The sequence below is a fragment of the Alligator mississippiensis genome, chromosome 2 (assembly GCF_030867095.1).
Source record: "Alligator mississippiensis isolate rAllMis1 chromosome 2, rAllMis1, whole genome shotgun sequence".
Taxonomy (NCBI): Eukaryota; Metazoa; Chordata; order Crocodylia; family Alligatoridae; genus Alligator; species Alligator mississippiensis.
In genome coordinates, this window is record NC_081825.1 from 23,404,340 (window position 1) to 23,424,934 (window position 20,595).

The window sequence follows — 20,595 nt, forward strand, 5'->3', positions numbered from 1 at the left end:
CCTGCCAGGGGAGCCTGGAGTGCCTCCTGGCTGCTGCAGGGGTGCATGGCACGGCAGGAGCATCCCTAGACTAGGCTGCTCCTGTTGGGCGCAAAACTGCACCTGACACGAGTACACGTGTAGATAAATTCCCAGGTGATTTACTGTGTAGTAAATTCAGGTGCATTAATTGTACATGTAGATGCACCCACTGAATACGTTTCAATACATAAGTTTGCACAAAATGTAGGATACAATTCTGCAAAAACTCATGATACTAGAACTCAAATCCCAGTTTGAACTGTGCCACAAACAATTTAGAATCTTATCACATGTAATTTAAACACAGTGAATACAAAAGCATCCAGGTCTACAAGAGCACCTAAATGACTTTGAAAGCTAAAGTCTCATGACTTAGGAACCTAATGGTTTAGATGCTTTGGGAAATGTTATCCATTATCTGTGGTGAAATTAGCAGGATTCTAAATCACTTAGGTACTGTAGTAATAGTAGAAAAAATAATAATGAAAGCAGCAGCAGCCTGTTTGCACTTCACCAAATGTGCCAAGTGCTCTGGGGATTAAATAGTTTATTTTATTGAGCTTGTAAACTGAAGTAACTAATGCCAGTTACAGGCCTTCTTATTTCTCCTGGCACAAACTAAAACTGTTTATAACACCTCTAGCTTAGTGTCATTAATACTAAGCTGAATACACACCTCTAACAGCAACTGAAAAGTGTTATAAAAGGGCATTCAGCAGTGCATGGGCCTGAGTAGACTATTCTAGTGCTGAAGTGTCTGCTTGAGAAAAGCCAGCCAATGCCATTGGCCCATGAAGGGGTATATGTGCCAGAGTGATTACGAAGTGGAGAGTAAGTCTATGACTACACATGACTAGATTCAAGAGCCAGTCTGCAGCTTAGAGGGAAACTGCAAGGAGAGGACAGATTGCAGGAAGGAAAGAGGAGTTTAGCATACATTTTTGGTGACGTTTTATGCTTGGTTATGGGGAGTCAATTGACCCTATTATAAAACTGAGGGGTGATTTTCTCACCCATGGGACAAAAATGAGAGCAGAAGACAGCAGGATGTGGAAACCTAACAATTAAGCCTTAAGAACTAGGATTCACAAGCAGAGGGAAGTAACTGTTTTAATTTATCCATCCCAGAAGTCATTGCTTACTTTCAACAGAGTACTTAGGATGTTCCATTTCAACGATTCCTAAGCAAGGGGCACGACAAGTCTCTCACTGGGGTTGTAGAGAGGCAGCAGCAAGGCGCCAGACTTCCATGCGTAGACCCTGAGATGGTGCAGAGTCACTTGGAAGAACTGGATGCCTTTAAGTCAGCAGGCCCGGACGAGCTCCATCCGAGGGTGCTGAAGGCACTGGCCGACATCATTGCAGAGCCACTGGCGGGAATATTCGAATGCTCGTGGCGCATGGGCCAAGTCCCGGAGGACTGGAAAAGGGCTAACGTGGTCCCCATTTTCAAAAAGGGGAGGAAGGAGGACCCAGGCAACTATAGGCCAGTCAGTCTCACCTCCATCCTTGGCAAAGTCTTTGAAAAAATTATCAAGGCTCACATTTGCGAGAGCCCGGCAGGACAAATTATGCTGAGGGGAAACCAGCACGGGTTCGTGGCAGGCAGATCGTGCCTGACCAATCTAGTCTCTTTTAATGATCAGGTTATGAAATGCCTGGACACAGGAGGAGGGGTGGATGTCGTATACTTAGACTTCAAGAAGGCCTTCGATACGGTATCCCACCCCATACTGGTGAACAAGTTAAGAGGCTGTGACTTGGATGACTGCACAGTCCGGTGGGTGGCGAATTGGCTAGAGGGTCACACCCAGAGAGTCGTGGTGGATGGGTCGGTTTCGACCTGGAAGGGTGTGGGCAGTGGGGTCCCGCAGGGCTCGGTCCTTGGACTGATACTCTTTAATGTCTTCATCAGCGACTTGGACGAGGGAGTGAAATGTACTCTGTCCAAGTTTGCAGATGACACAAAGCTATGGGGAGAAGTGGACATGCCGGAGGGCAGGGAACAGCTGCAAGCGGACCTGGACAGGTTAGACAAGTGGGCAGAAAACAACAGAATGCAGTTCAACAAGGAGAAATGCAAAGTGCTGCACCTAGGGAGGAAAAATGTCCAGCACACCTACAGCCTAGGGAATGACCTGCTGGGTGGCACGGAAGTGGAAAAGGATCTTGGAGTCCTAGTGGACTCCAAGATGAACATGAGTCAGCAGTGTGACGAAGTCATCAGAAAAGCCAATGGCACTTTATCGTGCATCAGCAGATGCATGACGAATAGGCCCAAGAAGGTGATACTTCCCCTCTATGGGGTGCTGGTCAGACCGCAGTTGGAGTACTGCGTGCAATTCTGGGCACCGCACTTCAAGAGGGATGCGGATAACCTGGAGAGGGTCCAGAGAAGGGCCACTCATATGGTTAAGGGCCTGCAGACCAAGCCCTACGAGGAGAGACTAGAGAAACTGGACCTTTTCAGCCTCCGCAAGAGAAGGTTGAGAGGCGACCTTGTGGCTGCCTATAAGTTCATCACGGGGGCACAGAAGGGTATTGGTGAGGTTTTATTCACCAAGGCACCCCCGGGGGATACAAGAAATAATGGCCACAAGCTAGCAGAGAGCAGATTTAGATTGGACATTAGGAAGAACTTCTTCACAGTTCGAGTGGCCAAGGTCTGGAACGGGCTCCCAAGGGAGGTGGTGCTCTCCCCTACCCTGGGGGTTTTCAAGAGGAGGTTAGACGAGTATCTACCTGGGGTCATCTAGACCCAGCACTCTTTCCTGCCTATGCAGGGGGTCGGACTCAATGATCTATTGAGGTCCCTTCCGACCCTAACATCTATGAATCTATGAATCTATGAACTGACAAGCAAAGATCCAAGCATGGGACTGAACGACAGACAGGTCATCTGCAGGATAACTCTGAAAACTCAAGACTCCATTGGAAAAAACAGAGTGTATTTAAATTGATTATAAATAACTAGTGTTGTGGATATTTGGGGGATCAATTCTGATCTCAATAACCCTTCAGGGATTTATGGGCCCAGTTCTGTTTCTATTGATGTCAATGGGACATTCAGGGTGACATTTTAAAAAGGTCCAGAGTGACTTTTTAACGGAGCTTTTTCAAGAGGAGCCTAAGCCCTATGGAAGATCACCAAGGTGATTTTGAAAATTTGATTCCATGTCCCCACTAGGCAACATGATGCTGATGGAAAGAAGAAAGCAGAAAAAAGGAAACTGCTTATAGTTTCAAGTTTTAGGGGCAAGCTTCACTAACCATTAACATTTGTTGGGAATTTCTAAAATACTTTAATACTTTTTCCAACTGAAAGATTAAAAGCAGCTGTTACTAATGTCAGATTTCACAGTTTTGTTGTTTTCTTGCATACACTCAAGGAAGACACTAATTTAATTTTGTATGTAATACTCCATCCTCATTGACAGCCACACATTTTGTTGACTTTACTGAGGATGCACAGGTGTCACTAGGACCAGCTTTCTGATATTAGGGCTCTGAATTTTGGGTTTGGTGTTGAATTCAGTGCAAGACCATGAGTGAATACTTAAATCAACTTTGTGGTTTCCTAATCCATTGACCACTGTTAACTCAGACCTTAGCAAAGGTTAAAGAAACCTGATGCAGACAGAGGTTAAAGAAAGCCATGCAGACAGAGGTGCAGCTCCTTGCTGTAGCTCAGAACACTTTGCAGGAAATATTTCTGAGTTACAATGATCCCTTGGAACAAGCAGAAGTTGTAAGGGAGGAGAGGAATCTACTTTCTGGCTGCAAGCGTGAAGCCAGTTTTTCCTAGCAAAGGTCCCTCCTCTCTCAGCCTGTCCCTGTTTCAGAATGTGAGGGGAGAAAGGGAGCAGAGGGAGCTCGTTCTAGGGCTTCCCCAGCCAGTTCTACTACACCCACCCCAGCCTCCAGCAGGGGCTGAAAACGTCCCAAACAAAACTCCACCAGTTCCCCTTCCCCTCTCCTATTCTGAAAACAGCTCAAGGCTAGCAGGCAACACAGAGAAATTACAAAAGATGCCCGTGTTTTGAAACAGAAGATACTCTGTTTTGAAACGTTTTCATCTGACCCCTCATGCAATTTTCACCCAATCGGCCATTTTTGAAGCTGTCTACAGTCATGCACTTGTGTTTGGTCACATCTATAAACTTCTTGCGGTGGCCAGATTGGGTGAAAATTGTCACTTCTGTGTGTTCCCTGTGTCTTGCATAGCTGCAAAGAGTCTTCAGAGGTCATTCTGGTAGGTGGGAATCAACCAGATATAGCAGCATCCCTGACATATTCCCTTTACCACCAAGACAATGAAGGGGTAACATGGAGACCATAAGGGGGTAGCACAGTGGTCAGTATGGCTGTTTGTAGATGTGCTCAGCATTTTTTCAACAGTGTTAACTGATTTGCATCACACAGTGTAAATCAAATTTCATTTCAAATTAAGAGTTAATAGAAGATCATTGACCATCACAGCAGGGGTCACTGGCTATTAGGGCTGTGCGAAATAGCTATGTCTCATTTCGATTTTGTATTCGGCCATTTCAGAGGACAGCGATTCATTTTGGATCACTGTTCCATTTCTATTCAGCTGAATCTGCTTCAGAGTTTTGACGTTGTTTCAGTGATTTGGCCATAGGCTATAATGGGGAATCACTAAAATGCTTATAACGTTGTCATTTCTTGCCTAATTCACATATGTATTGCAGGGATGGTAGGCCCATCCAAGGTCATGAAGCCTACCAGGTTTCCATGAGATAGATATAGAGTTTTTTGTTAAACTGAACCTCAAACTCTTCAATGCAAAACTCATGTCACGTGTGTGTATTAAGGCACAGAAGGATAAAAACAGCAGGAATGGTAGCCCCTTCTGAATCCATGAAGCCTGCCAGGTGTCAAGGAGATAGATATAGGGGTTTCTGTGAAACTGCTCCTCAAACTGTTCAAAGCAAAACTTGTGACATGTGTGACTTTGTGCATGTGTTAAGGCGCAGTGGGATCAAACCAGCAGGGATGGTAGTCTGTAACAGGGGGCCTTCCTGGTGATGGTTAGACCTCTGCCCACCCACCTGTTTCTGGCCCAACTGCCCACCCCTCTTTTCCTGCCATACCTTGATGATTCAGATGTTTCCAGGTGGAAGGCTGTGACATTTAGGTATCTTGGGGTGACATCCATTCCGTAGCTCCATACCTCCCTTAACAGTGCGGTCCATGCCTTGCACATTGCATCCTTCACCCACTCCAGCTCTGGTCCCCTCTCTGAACCTTTGGCTCCCCCTTAGGCCCTGGCCCTACCTTCAGGCCAGTTGGAAACTTGAGCCTCTTGCTCTGGGCATTCTTTATAGTGGGCACCTGGCCCTTTGACCCCTGCTTTGGGTCCTGGCCTTTGGTCTGATATCTTTTATTAGACCAAATGAATAGTTGGAGAAATATATCTTAGCAAGATTTTGGGTTTAAAAACCCTTCATCAGGCTGAGGAAGCATCTAGTTGGTGTGTGTGTGTGCTCTTCCTAGATGGAATGAATAGTAAAGAAGGAAGAGGCTGGCCTGGCATGCAATGCAGGCAAGAAAGCCAGTCAGTGAAAATGTAAATTGATGTGTCAGGGGGTGAGGGATAGGCTGGGGGGGGCAGGGGGAAGAAGGGGGATGTAGCAGGTAAAAGTGGTGAGGTATCTGGGGAGTCAGATGCCAGGCAGGTTATAATGTGTCATAAATCCAGCGTCTATTTTGAGTGCATGAGTTTTTATATCCAGGAGGCTGATAAAGTGATGTTCATAAGCTTGTCTGTGAAAAGTGGTTTGTAAATTCAAACAAGCACCAAACTTCGTTAACCTCATCACTAGAAGCCAACTTCCTACAGCCCAAAACATGCCGAATGGATCTAAACCATGCCATGACAAGAAATGCAAAACCTGCCAGCACACTGATCCAGTCTATTACAGACAAGAACACCCAACTACCTGCAGTCTGGGTTTTCCCTAGCCAGGACTGTGCATGCGTGTGGTGACTGGAGGTTATAAGGCACCTCCTAACCACCTTTCACCAGGGAGGTTTGCAGTCCTGTCACTTCTTGGGGGTTGCTGTGCCACTGGCAATCTCACCAGATCTCCTCAACCCTGGCAGAGTGCAGTTTTAAGTCATGCCCAGGACATGGGGTTTCCTCCTTCCCCATAGCCCCACCCCATATCTCCAAGTTCATCATGACATGGGAGCTCAGCAGGGATATGTTCTTCCCCTGCTGGCTGGTGATACAGTGAGTGCTGCCTCCAGCTCTGAGAGCAGAGCATTAAAAGGTTTTAAAAAATTAATAAAAAGGAAATAGATGTGGACAGAGTGAGGAGGGTGGTACTCACTCTGTCTGGATATGGAGCTTGGGGAACCCCAGCAGCGGGAGGTTCACCTTGAGGAACACCAACTGCTCCACCAAACCAGGATCCAAGCAGATGTGGTGGGGTGTTACTACATCCCCAGCAATGCTGAACAACCTCTGGCTCAAAACACTGCTCAGTGGACAGGACATGTGATCCTGGGCAACCCTGGCCAGATCCTGACACATCTGGCCGCAGCTTGCCCAGTAGGCCAAGGGGTTGCAAAACAGCAGCTCCATGTCCTTGGTGAGATAGGTAGCCACTGATGCCTCAGTGCTACCTCCCGATGCTGGGGTCTGGTGCCTCTGGACCCCAACATGGAAGCCATGTCTTTGGCCCACATTGGCACAACCTGTGGTGGAGGAGATTGGCTGTTGGATGGAGTGCTGGCATGGGAAAGTGGATCCCTCCCTTCCACATGCCCCTACCACTGCCCTTCTGCCTCACTGACTCTATTCACCAGCACCTCCATCCATCAAACCAGGTTTTTGCTGCTGCAGACACTCCCCTTCATCCTCGGGTCACACATTCCTGCCAGCACGTGTACATACTGGACCTCAATGGATCCAGCCATTTCTTGATGCCCTCTTTCAGCCACTTCACCAGTGTCTGCACCTCTGATGACAGTGGCTTGCCCCAGCCAGCAACATCAATTCCCTGGAATGTCTCCATTTGGTTCTGATGCTCCCTCACTACAGGGATCACCTGGATAAGGAGGGCATTGCCAGCACTGAGACTCTTGGTGGCCTCAAGGAATGGCTTGAGGACCACCAAGATTTGGGAGATAGTATCCCACTTGTTTTGGTAAGGGGGTCACTGAACCCAATCTCCCCGAGCAAAGCCATCTCATGGATGGCCTTCTGTTGCTCAACCAGCCTTTTGAGCATCAGGTATGTTGAGTTCCACGGAGTCTCTACATCCTGCATGATTCTGTGCTCAGCTCTGCCTGTTTGTCCTGCAGCATCTTGCCCCCCTTGATACTCCAGTGGAAGTAGCCTGCTACCTTTCTGCATTTTGAAATGAGCTGGATGGTTGTGAAGGCATCCTAATTGGTAACCCTGTCCCCCTCCAAGATGTCCCTGACTATAAGGTGGAACTTGTGTGCCACACAGCAGATGCCAACAAAGTTGGCATCATGGACAGCCTTCACCATATTGGCCCATTGTCAGTTACCATGAACCCATGGGTGAGCTATCCCTGTCCAATGAGCCACCCCTGCACCATGCAGTTCATGACTCCCATGATCTCCCTTGCTGTGTGGGACTCATCCATCACCTCCGCTTGAAGGAGAGCCCACTGATGCCCTGACTGATAACACCAGTGCCCTGGAGGGAGAGGTAGGCATGATCTTCACCCTAGCTACTCCAGATGCCCAAGGTGAAGTGTAAAGCCACCTGCAAACCTGCCTTGCACAGCTCCTCCCTCAAGTACTCTCTGCATGCCTCATACAGGGAGGGCACCACCATCCTGCTGAAGGTGGTGCATGCAGGCACTTTATATGATGGAGCCATGAGTGCCATGAGCTGCCTGAACCCTGGCCACTCAACTAAGGAGAAGGGCTGGCCATTGACAGCAAGCATCTCCCCAGTGCTCTGGGTGACCTCACTCGCCTTGGGAATGTGCCCCCTTTCCCTCCACCTTTTCCTTACTGGTCTAAGGTGGAGTGCCTCTGCTTCTTAGGGATGGGGGCTTTGGAGCGATAGGGGGACTTCTTTTTGGGCATGCTCCCACTGGTGCCAGGCTGAGGAGGAGCAAAGGGAAGGGGATGGTGCCTCCTGATATGCATCAGCATCCCCATGGTGCTGAAGTGTTTGTTGTCCTTGCCCCAGCTGGTCTTGCATTGGCAGTGCACAAGATAGCATACTTTGGATCATCTGCCACCTCAAAATGATCTCACACTACACTTCCCCCTCACTTCTGGGGCACGGGTGGAGATCCTGCCTTATCCCACTCCTCAGCAAGCATAGGCACAACAACAGTGGAAGCTGAATCACCTGCCCCCACAACCTCCTCCATAGTGCCTTCCAGAGAAGGAGACCTGGCTCTAGGGGAACTTTGATGGGTGTGGAGCACAAACTCAGATTCCCCTTCCTTCCCCAGAACGTCCCTGGTTATGGCACTGGGCTCCCCTGGTTTCAGATCCAGCTCCTCCTCTGGCACTGGGAGGCTCTTGCTAGGAACTGAAATTGGGATGGAGGAGACTGTCATGTTGGTGCTTGTCATGCTGGTGGTGCTGGGGCTTATTATTACTGCTGGTGTTAGTGGAGGTGGGGCAGGTGCAGATACTGCTTCCACCTCCTTGCTCCCATTAGCAGCAGCAGCCTCATGCTTGCTAGGGAAGAGGGTGTGTCTACGTTTTTTGTGGGTTTTTTGGTGGGGGGGGGCGGTGACTTATAGCTCTCCCTCTGCCCCCTCTTGCTCCCCTGCTGGAAGACCTGGCACCTGCCTTTCCAGCACACTTCATAATGTTTGCTGTTCTGAAAAATGTGTGTGTGTGTGTGTAAAATATCTTCTATGTGTTTACTATATCTTCTGTCTTTACTATATCTTCTTCTTCTATCTGCTTATTTGACTATATCTATGTCTTTATTATATCTTCTTCTTCTATCTGCTTATTTTATTATATCTATGTCTTTACTATATCTTCTATCTGCTTCATATATATCTTGTATCTGTAATATATTGGAAAGGTGTATCCAATCCTTTCCAAAAAGAGAGACTAGCAGGAGACTGACTAGGAATCCAGTCACTGCAGCTAGCCATATTACCTTTCACACGCTGTTGCTTCCAGAGAGACAGCTCACAAAAGGGACAGAAAGGCTTCACACAGAGCCTTATATGCTGTTTCTCTGTCCCTCCCTCTGAGCACTCCAATTGGAAGGGACCTCAGGGATGGATTGCAGAAACTGGTCAGCTCCAGATGTCAACATCAGAGCCATCCTCCCCTCATTTCCCCCCTCCCTCTTCTGAGTTTCTGTTTCCCCACAAGCCCACCTCCAAAACATTCTGAAACATCCAAAACATTTCCAAAATGTTTTGGATGGCTTCTTTTCATTTTGGACATGTTTTGGAGCCATCCATTTCATTTAGGATCTGGTGTTTTGGGCACCAAAATGGGCCGAAACACCTCCAAACTGAAAGGGCTGCTGAAATTTTGCACAGACCTACTAGCTACACACGGTCTATACATTTGAAAGCCTCTTAACAGAGCTTGTAAGTAATGAGGAGCTGATAATAAGCTTGTGTAAGCACTACTACATTGTTGCAGTCATTGGAAGATCCATTCCAGAAGCTTTAATTGACCTGATACTTAGCAGGGAGCAGTGTTGTTGGCACATTTGATTTTATAAAAGGTGTTACTTTGTGCCTGATAGTCTCTATTGTTTTACAAAAATCCAAATGAGTTTCCCTTTTGGGGATTAGGCAGACAAGGTTATTTGGGTAAATGTGATATCTTTTATTAGACCAACTAAATAGTTGGAAAAATTGTTTTTTTGCAAGCTTTTGGGCACAAACACCCTTCTTCAGGCATAGGGAGTCTGCTGGTGTTTCGTGTGTTCTCCTGGGTGGAATAGAAGCCAATATGCAAAATGCAGATCTCTGAAAACGCAAAATGTGTGGCTGTGAAGATTAGAGGCAATGGGAGACAATAGGTGTGAGACAGGTAGGTGGGGGTGGGGGGGAAGGGGGAATGTTGACCTAGTGACAGAATGTAGCTGGTAAAATGTTGAGAGGTACCTGGGGTTATCCAATGACAGGCAGGTTATAATGGCTGCATCTACATGAGACGCTGACTGTGCAGTCATTACTGTACAGTCATTTAGTACTTCTATACATAAGTACTAAATGACTATGCAGTAACTGGAGTTACTGCACAGTAGCATCACCAAATAGCTTTTAAGAGATGCTGACTGCACAGTAGTGCATTACTACTGTGCAGTAGCGTCACATCACACTTCGTGCCACGTGATGCTACTGCACAGTAGTAACAAGCTACTGCATAGTAGGGCTGTGTGAAGCTTCAGTCCCTGGTTCAATTCAGTGAAGATCTGGCCTGATTTGGTGACTGAATCTCTGAATCTGAATCAAATCAGGAGACCCTTTAATCTCTCTGAATCAAATTGGAACCCTCTGAGTCAATTCGGAGAGATTTGGAAAGATGCAGACATAGACACAGCTTTAAATGTTTTTTCTACATACCTCAAGGTACCAGGTGACTCATGAATGCTGAGATGGTGGGGCAGATGGAGCATCCCACAGGAGCGTGGGGTGGGTCCCCAGTGCGCTCGGCAGCAGACCTGGAAGTGGACCAGAAGCACTGCCAGTCCACTTCCAGGTCTTCTGAGGAATGCACTGGGGGCCACCCCACGCTCCCCCAGTTTGGTGACTGGTGCCTCTTGGGTTTGGGGGAGGCACCTGGGGTCCACCCCCTGTGGCTGATAGCCAAGCCAGGGGGGCACAGAAGGCCCCCCCAGTGCCCTCCCCAGCGGACCTGAAAATGGACCAGAAGTACTTTGGGTTCACTGCTGAGCATGCAAGAGGGGCCCCCACACTTCTGTGGGACACTCCATCCGCTCCAGCTTTGCAGCGTTCATGAGTTGTGCCTGGTATTTTGAGGCACGTAGAAAAAACATTTAAAGCTGTGTCTATGGCCAAATCACTGATTCTCTAAATCAGCATTGAATCTTCAGATTCGGAATCAGCCGAATCGAATCAGGGACAGTGATCCGAATCAACTAATGAAATCACTGTCCCTGATTTGGGCTAAATCTGAATTGAATGTGGCCCGTTTTGCACACCCCTACTGTGTAGTCAGTGTCTTGTGTAGATGCAGCCAATGTGCCATAAATCTAATGTTTAGTCCTTAGACCAAAATGACTATAACCCTTGCAGGCGTTGATACCTTGTAGGAACAATACTTATCTGAATTCCTAAGGACTGTTATTCCTAAAAGCAACACTGTATATACATGTTAATTAATCTGGTTTAAATTCCTTAATTTGGATTGCCCTAGTCTGCATTAATCTTAGTTCTCATTCAATGAGGGCTAGTTAATTCAGATTGGAGCCAATTTTAGTTCAAACTACAGACATCCGCATGAATATAGTTATTGTTATAGTCTAGATTAAACCTAGAAAAACATAACACCTATAAACAGCCTATATCACCAGCTAATACATTTACACCAGGGGAATCACCAGTAGCTATATAAACCTGTTCTAAGTATGCTTTGGAATACTGGTCCAGCCCACAAAAGACTCAACAGGACAAAGTGGCAGAGCACAGCTGGGGCACTTTGTTTTTTGCTGCAGCCAAGAATGCAAATGTGCTAAGTTTGCCCTTGCACAAATGAATTCTTCTGGGTCAGCAGTCAGAACAAAGGTGAAGACTAAGAGAGCAGCAGCAAAAACTAAGCAACACTATTACAGGATGCAGCCCCCTGGACAACAGCAGTTGCAGATGAAGTTATTTAACTACAGATCACTAAGCCGGTGTGTTTTTTTTTCATTCTCTGGGCAAAATTTAAAGTGATACTGTTAATATTTTGAGATGCTCTAATTGGCTAATGTGGAAAGCTGATTTCAATTGACAATCTCACGTGGATTCTACTCCCAATGTCTATTTTAAACCTGTAGCTTTTCATTTTTCTGGTCCCTCTTCCTCTGGTTTACTGGCCATAAACAATCAGTTCCTGACTCGCTAATGAAAGGATTTTTGCCTGTACCTGATACTTTGTGTAGCTTCCCCTTGTGAAATATTTCATAGAAATCACTGCCGTGCAATCTAGAAAGAATACATAGAGCACTTAAAATAAATTAAGTGACACCTGACCCAGTGAGGCAGAAGCTATTCCAATGCTGTTTAGCCACTGACTATTAAATATAAAATGGAGAAACACCACTGAAATCAGAAGCAGGGACCCCTCCCTTGCAGGACAGTGACCATCTCCCTAAATTATTCTCCTAGTTTGCTTTTCTCCCTGCCCCAGATAACTTCCTCTCTCAGTTGCCCAATACTTCAACATCAAGAGAATGCCTAGCCCTTGGCCTAGTATTTAAGACACTTTACTAGGAGGTGGGGGTGGGGGAATATAAACCTAAAGCTCCCACTCCCTGTGCAAATGGCCTAACCACTAGGCTAGTAGGGGGTGGACTCTCCTTCTCCCACCACCCCTCACTAGTTGTAGTTTTTCTGTGACTAGTATTTCAAGGAATTATATGCAGTTTATACACCTATCCATTTGGAACAGGATTGTAATGAAGCCTAACTGGCTGGTTCCCACTGATGCATTCAAGCAGTGGTGTTAACTAAGGCAGGCAACTTGGGCAGCAGCACTGAATGCCTGCTTCAGGGAGAGGGGGAAAAATAACAGCTGCTACCACTGCCTGCCAGCCAGCCACACCAATGTATGGGGTAGCCACTGCAGCTTGGAGCCATCACTGCTTTCTTATGCCTCCACACTCAAGGCCAAGATCTGTGCATCAAATGAAAGAACATGCATTTTCTGTTTATTTTCATGATCTGTTTGCTAAATAAGATATTACTTTTTTTTTTCTTTTTTTTTTTAAGATTCCAGGCTAATATGTCCAAATATCTAATGTTTATCTGTGTGTCAGTTTAGGAAAGAAGGTAGAAAATTGCAGTGTGTTTAAAAAAAAATCCTCAAGTGAGAAGTACACAAGAATAGAGGCACAGGGGCAAGAAATATCCACACATTCTGTCTGACCTGGAATAAACGTTACACTACTCCCCCCTTCTGGCCTCCTTTTAGTTTTACCGAGCTGTCATTACCTTTGGTAGCAACATAGATGAGAACTTCAAGTTCAGGACTCATTCCTGCCTTTTTTACAGCCAGTGGTAGTATGACTGGGCTCTAAATGCTGCTTTAGGTGAGTTTTTCTTACTTTGACATGTGGATTCATTTATATCAATGCAAAATGACTGCAAAATACTGCCAACTCATAACTGTAAGCATGCAAATGACAGCCCAAAGATGCATGCCACCAAATGTTGAAGGGGAATGGTTACATTTACTATTTATTTTCAAATCTTCCAGTAGGTCAACTTAAAAATAAAGTCTCTTTTCAGATATTTTCTTTTCTTCCTTTTTACAGTACCAATCTTCAAGGGTATCTAAATATGCTGCCTTGTAAATCAATGGTGAAACTTCCATTGAACACAAAACAGAAGTTGATGAACACCAATGCATACCTGAAATTCTCCTCCAGACATTATGAACAGATGAACAAATGTTCCTGAGTTAAAAAGCAGGGGGTGGGGGACTTAGCATGCACTAATTTGTTCTCTCTTCCTTGATAAGTAATTTAGAAGTTGTTTCACAGCCCCTGCTTAGCTTCCATTCCCTCCAAAACAGATGAACAAACTAAACAAGTGAAGTAGGTCACTCATCCTGTCTCTTAAATTGGTGTAATTTGTCATCCGTTGGGTACATAATAATGCCAGACTTAAATTTATTCTTGCATGGCATATTCAGAGATATTTTTCTAAATCAACTACCAAAAATGTATATCACAGAATGGTTAAACAAGTTACTTGGTCAAGGAAGGCTTCTAAATTGTTCTCTATTTGGAAGTCAACCAAATAATCTAGTCGCAGGAAAGAAAAAAAATTACCTTCTCATCAGGGGTAGGGGAGAACATTTTTTCTTCCAGTGGATGCCTTGAGTAATCATAAGGATAGGTAACAACTAATTCACCACCATGGAGACTGGCAGAGAGTACAAATGGAATGTCCCTCATCCACTTCATAATAGCTTTCGTCTCAGGTGCAACCTGAAGCAGAAAAGGAAAAAAATACTTGAATGCACACACTACTTAAGATGGGGTTACTTGAAACAATGTTGTGGAGACAGCGGGACCCTAGCAAAGAAACACCCACAGAAAGGAGGTGTGAAGTGGAGGGTGTCCTAGATTTCCTATGCAGAAGGGAAGGGAGGGATTTCTTTGTGTAAGGTACATGGGGTCTGCATGCCAAAACCTAGGATCTTCCCCTCCCCCTGGAGTGGAATTTCATGTTATGAAATGAACAGCTTTGAGGCCAAAGTCCTCAAAGGCATTTAGGCACCTCTTTTTGACTGAATACTGACTGAGCTCAGTATTTGTTGAGATATAATTTGACTCCCTTCTACCAGGGACCAGCTACTCCTTAAAAGCAACAGTGCCACCTGGTGGCCATATACCTGATTGCATCTGACACAGTATGCTGGTACCCACTAAGAAACGGTTACTTACGAACCACCTAGTCTGTACCCTGGTCAGTTTGTGAAAGTAGAGGCATCAGGTAGATCTCAGTAATAGGGTTAGAATTTCCAACAGTTGCCTTTTCTGTAGTCATGTATAACAGTGAAAAGTTGTACAGCAAACTAGCTGTAAAATGGTATCAGATGAGAACAGTAACACTTACTTTACATGTATGCAAATAACTGTATAAGGTATAAGGCAAAGAAGCAATTGGGTTTGTTGCTTTGGGCCCAGGTCTGTCTGGGTTTTGTACAGATTTGAAAACCATGTCTCATTTCATGGTTCAATCCTACCAGCTTTGGATCCACTGATCCATTAAATGAGTGACTGCCAGGCTAAGGACAGACATTCAAAAAGCCGAAGCCTGAATTGATTCAATCTTTGCAGGTTAGTCTAAACTGCCTAGGTTGAACTGGTTTGAAACTGCACAGATATTCTCTCTGGACTGAGGAAATGCAGGCACATAGCTGCAGTGGCTCAGGCTAGAAGCTGGGGACTAGAACAGCCCTCCCTTCCCTTCTACAGTGCTGACCTGAGGGGAGACATGGCCAGGCCCCAGCAGGATACTCTGATTAGTGAGGGGTGTAATCCCCTACACTGCCTGCACCATCCCAGGCTTTTCCATGCTCACTGCTCAAGAGGTGGGAGTGTTGCCAGCCCCCAGCTATTACTCTGAGGCAAAAGGGGGGGGGGGGGAGGGAGCACATGCATCTGTTAATAATACTGAATTTTTCAATCTTCCTCTCCCTGCTTCTTCATACAGTCTGCAAAATTGACAGATGAGGGAGCCAGCATGGAGCTGACAACACAGCATTTAGCAGTGCATCAAGAAAACAAAAGCCTCTCTCATTAGTTCAATCTCTTCTTAAACAGCTTTTTCCAAGGAAGGAACTGAGGGACATTACCAGCTGACCTGTTGATTAGCTCCAAAAAGCCCTAAGTGCACACTACTCTGTCTGCCTTTCCCAGTGAAATTGGAGAGACACACACAGAGACACCTCTAAGCATTAGCTAGCATACCACATGCCTATGGTTCATGGGACTGGGGTCTGTGCTATGGGAGAAGGGAGGGAGGGGAGATGCCTGCTTGAGCAGCTGCAGTCTCTGCCAGAGCTCTGGCTAGGGAGCAGAGGGGCAGGGCCAGCTCTGTTTTTTGGAGCAAACAGCACAGCAGAGCCCAGCCCAGGGCTGCAAAGCATCTGGGATGCTGGGAGACTCTGGTTTAACTTAAACTAGGAAGGGTTCTGGGACCGACATTGCATAAATTGGTTTGACGCAAATCAGTTAAGTCTGATACTACATTCAACCAGCTGTATCTTAAACAAGTTTCAGGCATTTTGAAACTGGTTTATGTGCACTGAACTTATTTTCTGTTATAGGTTTAAACCAGTTTCTGACCATTTAAACCAGTTTGTGTGTAATGTCTGTCCCTAGCCTCAAAGTGCAACTTCTGAAAGTGCTTCAGAAAATGCACTAGCACCTTGGTAAAGCAGGTGGCATTCTTCACTCATGGTTGAAAGTAACAGATCTTCCATCACCTAGCTAGATATCTTTATGTCTGATGATGGAAGAGGACCTCCCCTGCCAGCTGGGATTTTTTTCTGATGTCCTCTCCATACCCAGTTAAATCAGAAGGATCAGGTTGCAGAGTATGCTCCAATATGTTGTGCCTTCTAGCAGATATGTAATACCAAAAAGGCATGATCTCTATCCACACAGCATGGGTGTAAAGCACAAGTAAATCATTATGGTGGTGCTTTCTCATGAACTTTGCTGAAGAGAGGCAGAGAAGGAGTGAAGCAGATCCAAAGTGTGTTGAAAGCCACGTCTCCTGATTTGCATGCCAGTGCAGTAATCCCTAAACCACTTTCTTATATGAATGCTCTGCTGGACAGACCAATGGCTATTGAAGAAATTACCCAAAGGCAGCAAGGCACCATCGGAATATTTTTTTTTTTTTAAATGAAGCCAGGTAATATCTAGGGCTCTTGTACAGAGTGTGTAGCTACCAAATGAGTGTAGGACATTGTGACTGGTTTGCTGGTAGGCATTACTCATATCTGTAAGGTGGAGATGGAAATAGTGAATGAATTTACAGCTGTTAGATCTGACCAACACCTATTGAATTAGGCTATTAAATATAGAAATGCTGAGCAAATACAGCAGCCATTCTCACCATAATAAAGTCTCCAATACTGTTTCTAGGCAGCTGCACTGCAAAATCTGCCTGATTATTAAAAATGCCTTACTTCTTTTGATACTTGTACACTGAAAGTAAATAATGTGCTCCAAAAACTTGCATTAGAGACCTGTATGGTCTTGGGACTTTGTAAGAGGATTGAATCGCAAAGTTAGAACTGGGGAGAGACACAAATGGGCCGGATAGTACTGTAGGAATAAAAACATATATTTGTACTTTGTTGCCAGAGCCAGCATTTAGGACAGTGAGCTGTGGGAGTGTCAGGGTGCTGCAGGGAGTTTGCAACTCTGTTACAGGTTTTCATTGCTTGAGGCTCTCACACTTCCACATCCTGGTTATCAGCTATTTCATTTTCACCAAAACCAATTGGGTCTTGCAGATCTTTTCATGCCAGTGCTATCAGAAGTTACTGCAGCTGGGGTGAGCCAAGGGAGAAATTTACCAGGAGGCCCAAACAGGCACAGGAAGGAAACACTCATCATTTCCCCATCTTCTTACTGGCTCTGGTAATTGAAGTGCATTCCCCTAGCAACACCACTCTCTCCTGATCCTTCTAAATGATGAAGGACGTTCTCCAGCAGGAAGTTATTATTATGATTAGTACTGTGGTAACACCTAAGAGCCTCGCTCAGGGACCAGGACTGTTTTGCATTAGGGTCTGTACAAACATAGAACTAAAACATGGTCCCCAAGCCAAAGAGCTTACAATCTAGAACTAAGGCAAGAGACAACAAATAAACGCAGGCAGACAGAGCAGCACAATGAGGAAGGACAATACTGGTCAGATGATAGTGGACTACTACCTAGTATTACCCCAACAGCCTATCATCAAGCATTGTGTGACGTGCTCATATCTGAGCACATGCTGATTCCTCCATAGGCTCAAAAAAGCCACCGGATTTTAAAACACCTCCCTAGAAGAGAGGCACTTTGAACATCACTGTATTCCTTGGACGAAGGGCATTAAAAAATGAAGGGCAAATATCTGGCTAAATGCTTCTCACAAGCACATATGCATGTGCACACATGCACTCGCAGCAGAAGAAAAAATACTCAGGTTGAGAAAATAAACCGAAGGGGGTTTGAGAGAACAAACCCAAGACGAATGCAGCTTTCAGGGTATGCAACAAGAGTGAAAGGGCCTTGTCATATGTTCACTTGCAACAGGTGCAAGTCATTTGGATGTGGTGACCTATTAAAGTTAGTACTTAGGAGATAACTCTCTCCGGAAAGGGAACAACTTTACAAGTCTGTGGTGGCAGGTAACCCATGCTATGCTGCTGGAATGTGCATCTACCTGCGTTTTAACTGCACTTAGCAATTGTTATTTTGAATGTATGACACAGTCTGAACATTTGCCTCTACAGGGAACTTGGTATCCAACTCCATGGAGTCAGTTCTTCTGTGCTGATCCTGTGGTGTCCCCACTTAGAACCAGCCTTTCTCATGAGCTGAAACTGCAGAGAACGTTTAATATGGATTGAAACCTTTCATTTCACTTACATATTTCCTGGCTCAGCGTGTGGGGAGCTTGCATGGACAAGTCCTATTTTTGTGCAGCTTGTTCCCTTGCCAGATACTGACATACTCCACAAGATGGTGCTATGCCCCAGAGCCAGTTATCATATTACAACAACTCCCACAGGAAACAATTAGATTGTCTTGTATTTTTTACCCTATTAGTACCGAAGTGACATCAGCTACAGTGATTTAGGTCTGGAAATCTGCATTTTCTTCTCATTCTGGTTCAGTTCTATCAAATACTGCCCTTGTCACTCTTTACATTGATTATCCATAGAGTTTTATTTAATGCAGCTTTTTCATTCCCCAAGGGCCTTTTACCTTTCAGTCACAGGGAATCATTCTTAAATTACCTATTTTACAAAACCAATTTAACATACAGTTAGAAAGTAGCTAACTAATTTGGCCATATATGCAATGAATGGCCATTACTCTTCCTAAACCCAATTTCCATTTCTGTCAGTTATATTGCATTCAGCCATGCCTCCCTGGTATATAAAAGTGATACTTTTTGTCATTTTAGAAATGACTGGACTAGCTTTCCTCAGGTCAATGGCAAAATTGAGGGAGGTAGGGGCATAACCACTACAGAAGCCCCAGAAGCCAACTGCATGGAGGGGCACAAAAGCAGCTGCTGCCACAGCAGAAGCAGATCTTACCATAGCAGTTGGTATGAAGAAGCTTATATTACCCCAGGTGCTGTGCAGCTGCCCTGGGCATGAAGTTGTGCTGCTATCCCTCTGCCTAAGGTCTAGACCAGCCTTCATTATAAGGCAGCCCCAAACCCTGCTCAAATCAAGCCATTCAATCTCAGATAATATTTCTTGATTTCAATGGCCAGGCCATTTATTCTAATAATTGGTACTAACAGAAAACAAAGCTTGCTGTAATAGCAAGGTCTATGAAGGAATTCAGTTTAGAGCGTTTTTTCAGTTGTCTGATTTAGGTATGGAATACCTGAAATATCATTTAATTCAGCCAGGAAATAAATACTATTAAGTAATTAAAGGTTGAAAGGCTGGTGTTGAAACAAATATACTAAGGTTTTTTTCCAGGCACAAAGCCATGTTCTGTAACAGCTTCCCCTACCCAAGGGTTCATATACTTAGCAAAATTGATGCCCATTGTACCAACAACGCATTCTCCTATGATTACAACTGTGGAATTAGAGTTCAGAGAAGATTTGAGTAGCTAGACCCCTGAGCTACATGACGTTATAGTCATCAAAAAGATGTGTGCACCATTCAGATCATAGGAAAACAGGCCCTCTTAGTCATTCTCTGCATAGTATGTGGACTTTGCATGTTATTTAGCTGCATGTTTAGGCCAGAGGGGAACACTGAAATTCTCTAATTCCTTCTCAGTTCTAAATCCCTTTCACAATGCAGATAAAGCCCTGTGCTAGAAAGGACATTGTAGCAGGTTATCACTGTTTACAATCCGGTTTTATTTTCCCTGGGTCAAACTTGTCCCCACAGGAAACAACATAATCACAAAACAAACACATAAACAATAAAGGGTTAACTCACACCCTGTAGTCCTTTCCCAGACCCTGAGAGAGAATCCCTGGCTCTGTGCTGCTATTTCAGCCTTTTCTCCCACTCTTCTCCTTTCCCTGGGAGCTTTTAACTTCTTCTGGGCCATTTAATCATCTGCATCAGCTGGCTCAGTCCTCCTAGACAGGCAAGCAATCCTCTTTCAACTGAAACTGGGCTACACCCCTTGACCCATGCACCCTGTTACAGACATATTCTCCTGTATATTCAACCCATCAGTAATTTAGTGCATATTGCATCTCTTCAGGCAGAGGTGCAAACCTTAAAATGCCCATGGCTGTCCAGGCCCATGCAGCGGCAGACACCAAGGGAAGGTCTACATCTTCTCCATGCCATGCCTGAGAGCACTGCTGTAAAGAACATCCTGCCCACTGCTCCTGCAGAAGAGGAAGCAATTTAGCCATGTTAGTATATCCCTAAACATGAGCTCACTGCTACTTTCTGCCTAGAAATAGATGTTGCCAAATGAAGCAGATCAGCTGTACTGGGATGTGTCTCAATACCACCAATCTGCTTCACTGGAGAAAACACACATTGCCCCTTGCCATGCTTATTTTTACTGCAGGACAATGGGCAATATGTTCTCCTGGGCTTTCAGGGGGCTGGTATTGCATACCCTGGGAATTCCCATGCAATATTGGGCCCCTCAAGCCCTCAGAGTGCCA

At 45.3% G+C, this 20,595-nt stretch overlaps 1 protein-coding gene across 1 annotated transcript in view; it reads right to left on the reverse strand.

The window, feature by feature from the left end:
- CPZ (carboxypeptidase Z) overlaps positions 1-20,595 on the reverse strand; it is a 68,491-nt gene that overhangs the window by 23,238 nt on the left and 24,658 nt on the right. Inside the window, exon 7 of the mRNA XM_006264209.4 lies at positions 14,027-14,185. Coding sequence (XP_006264271.1) covers positions 14,027-14,185 — 159 coding nt within the window. The remainder of the gene's footprint in view (positions 1-14,026; positions 14,186-20,595) is intronic.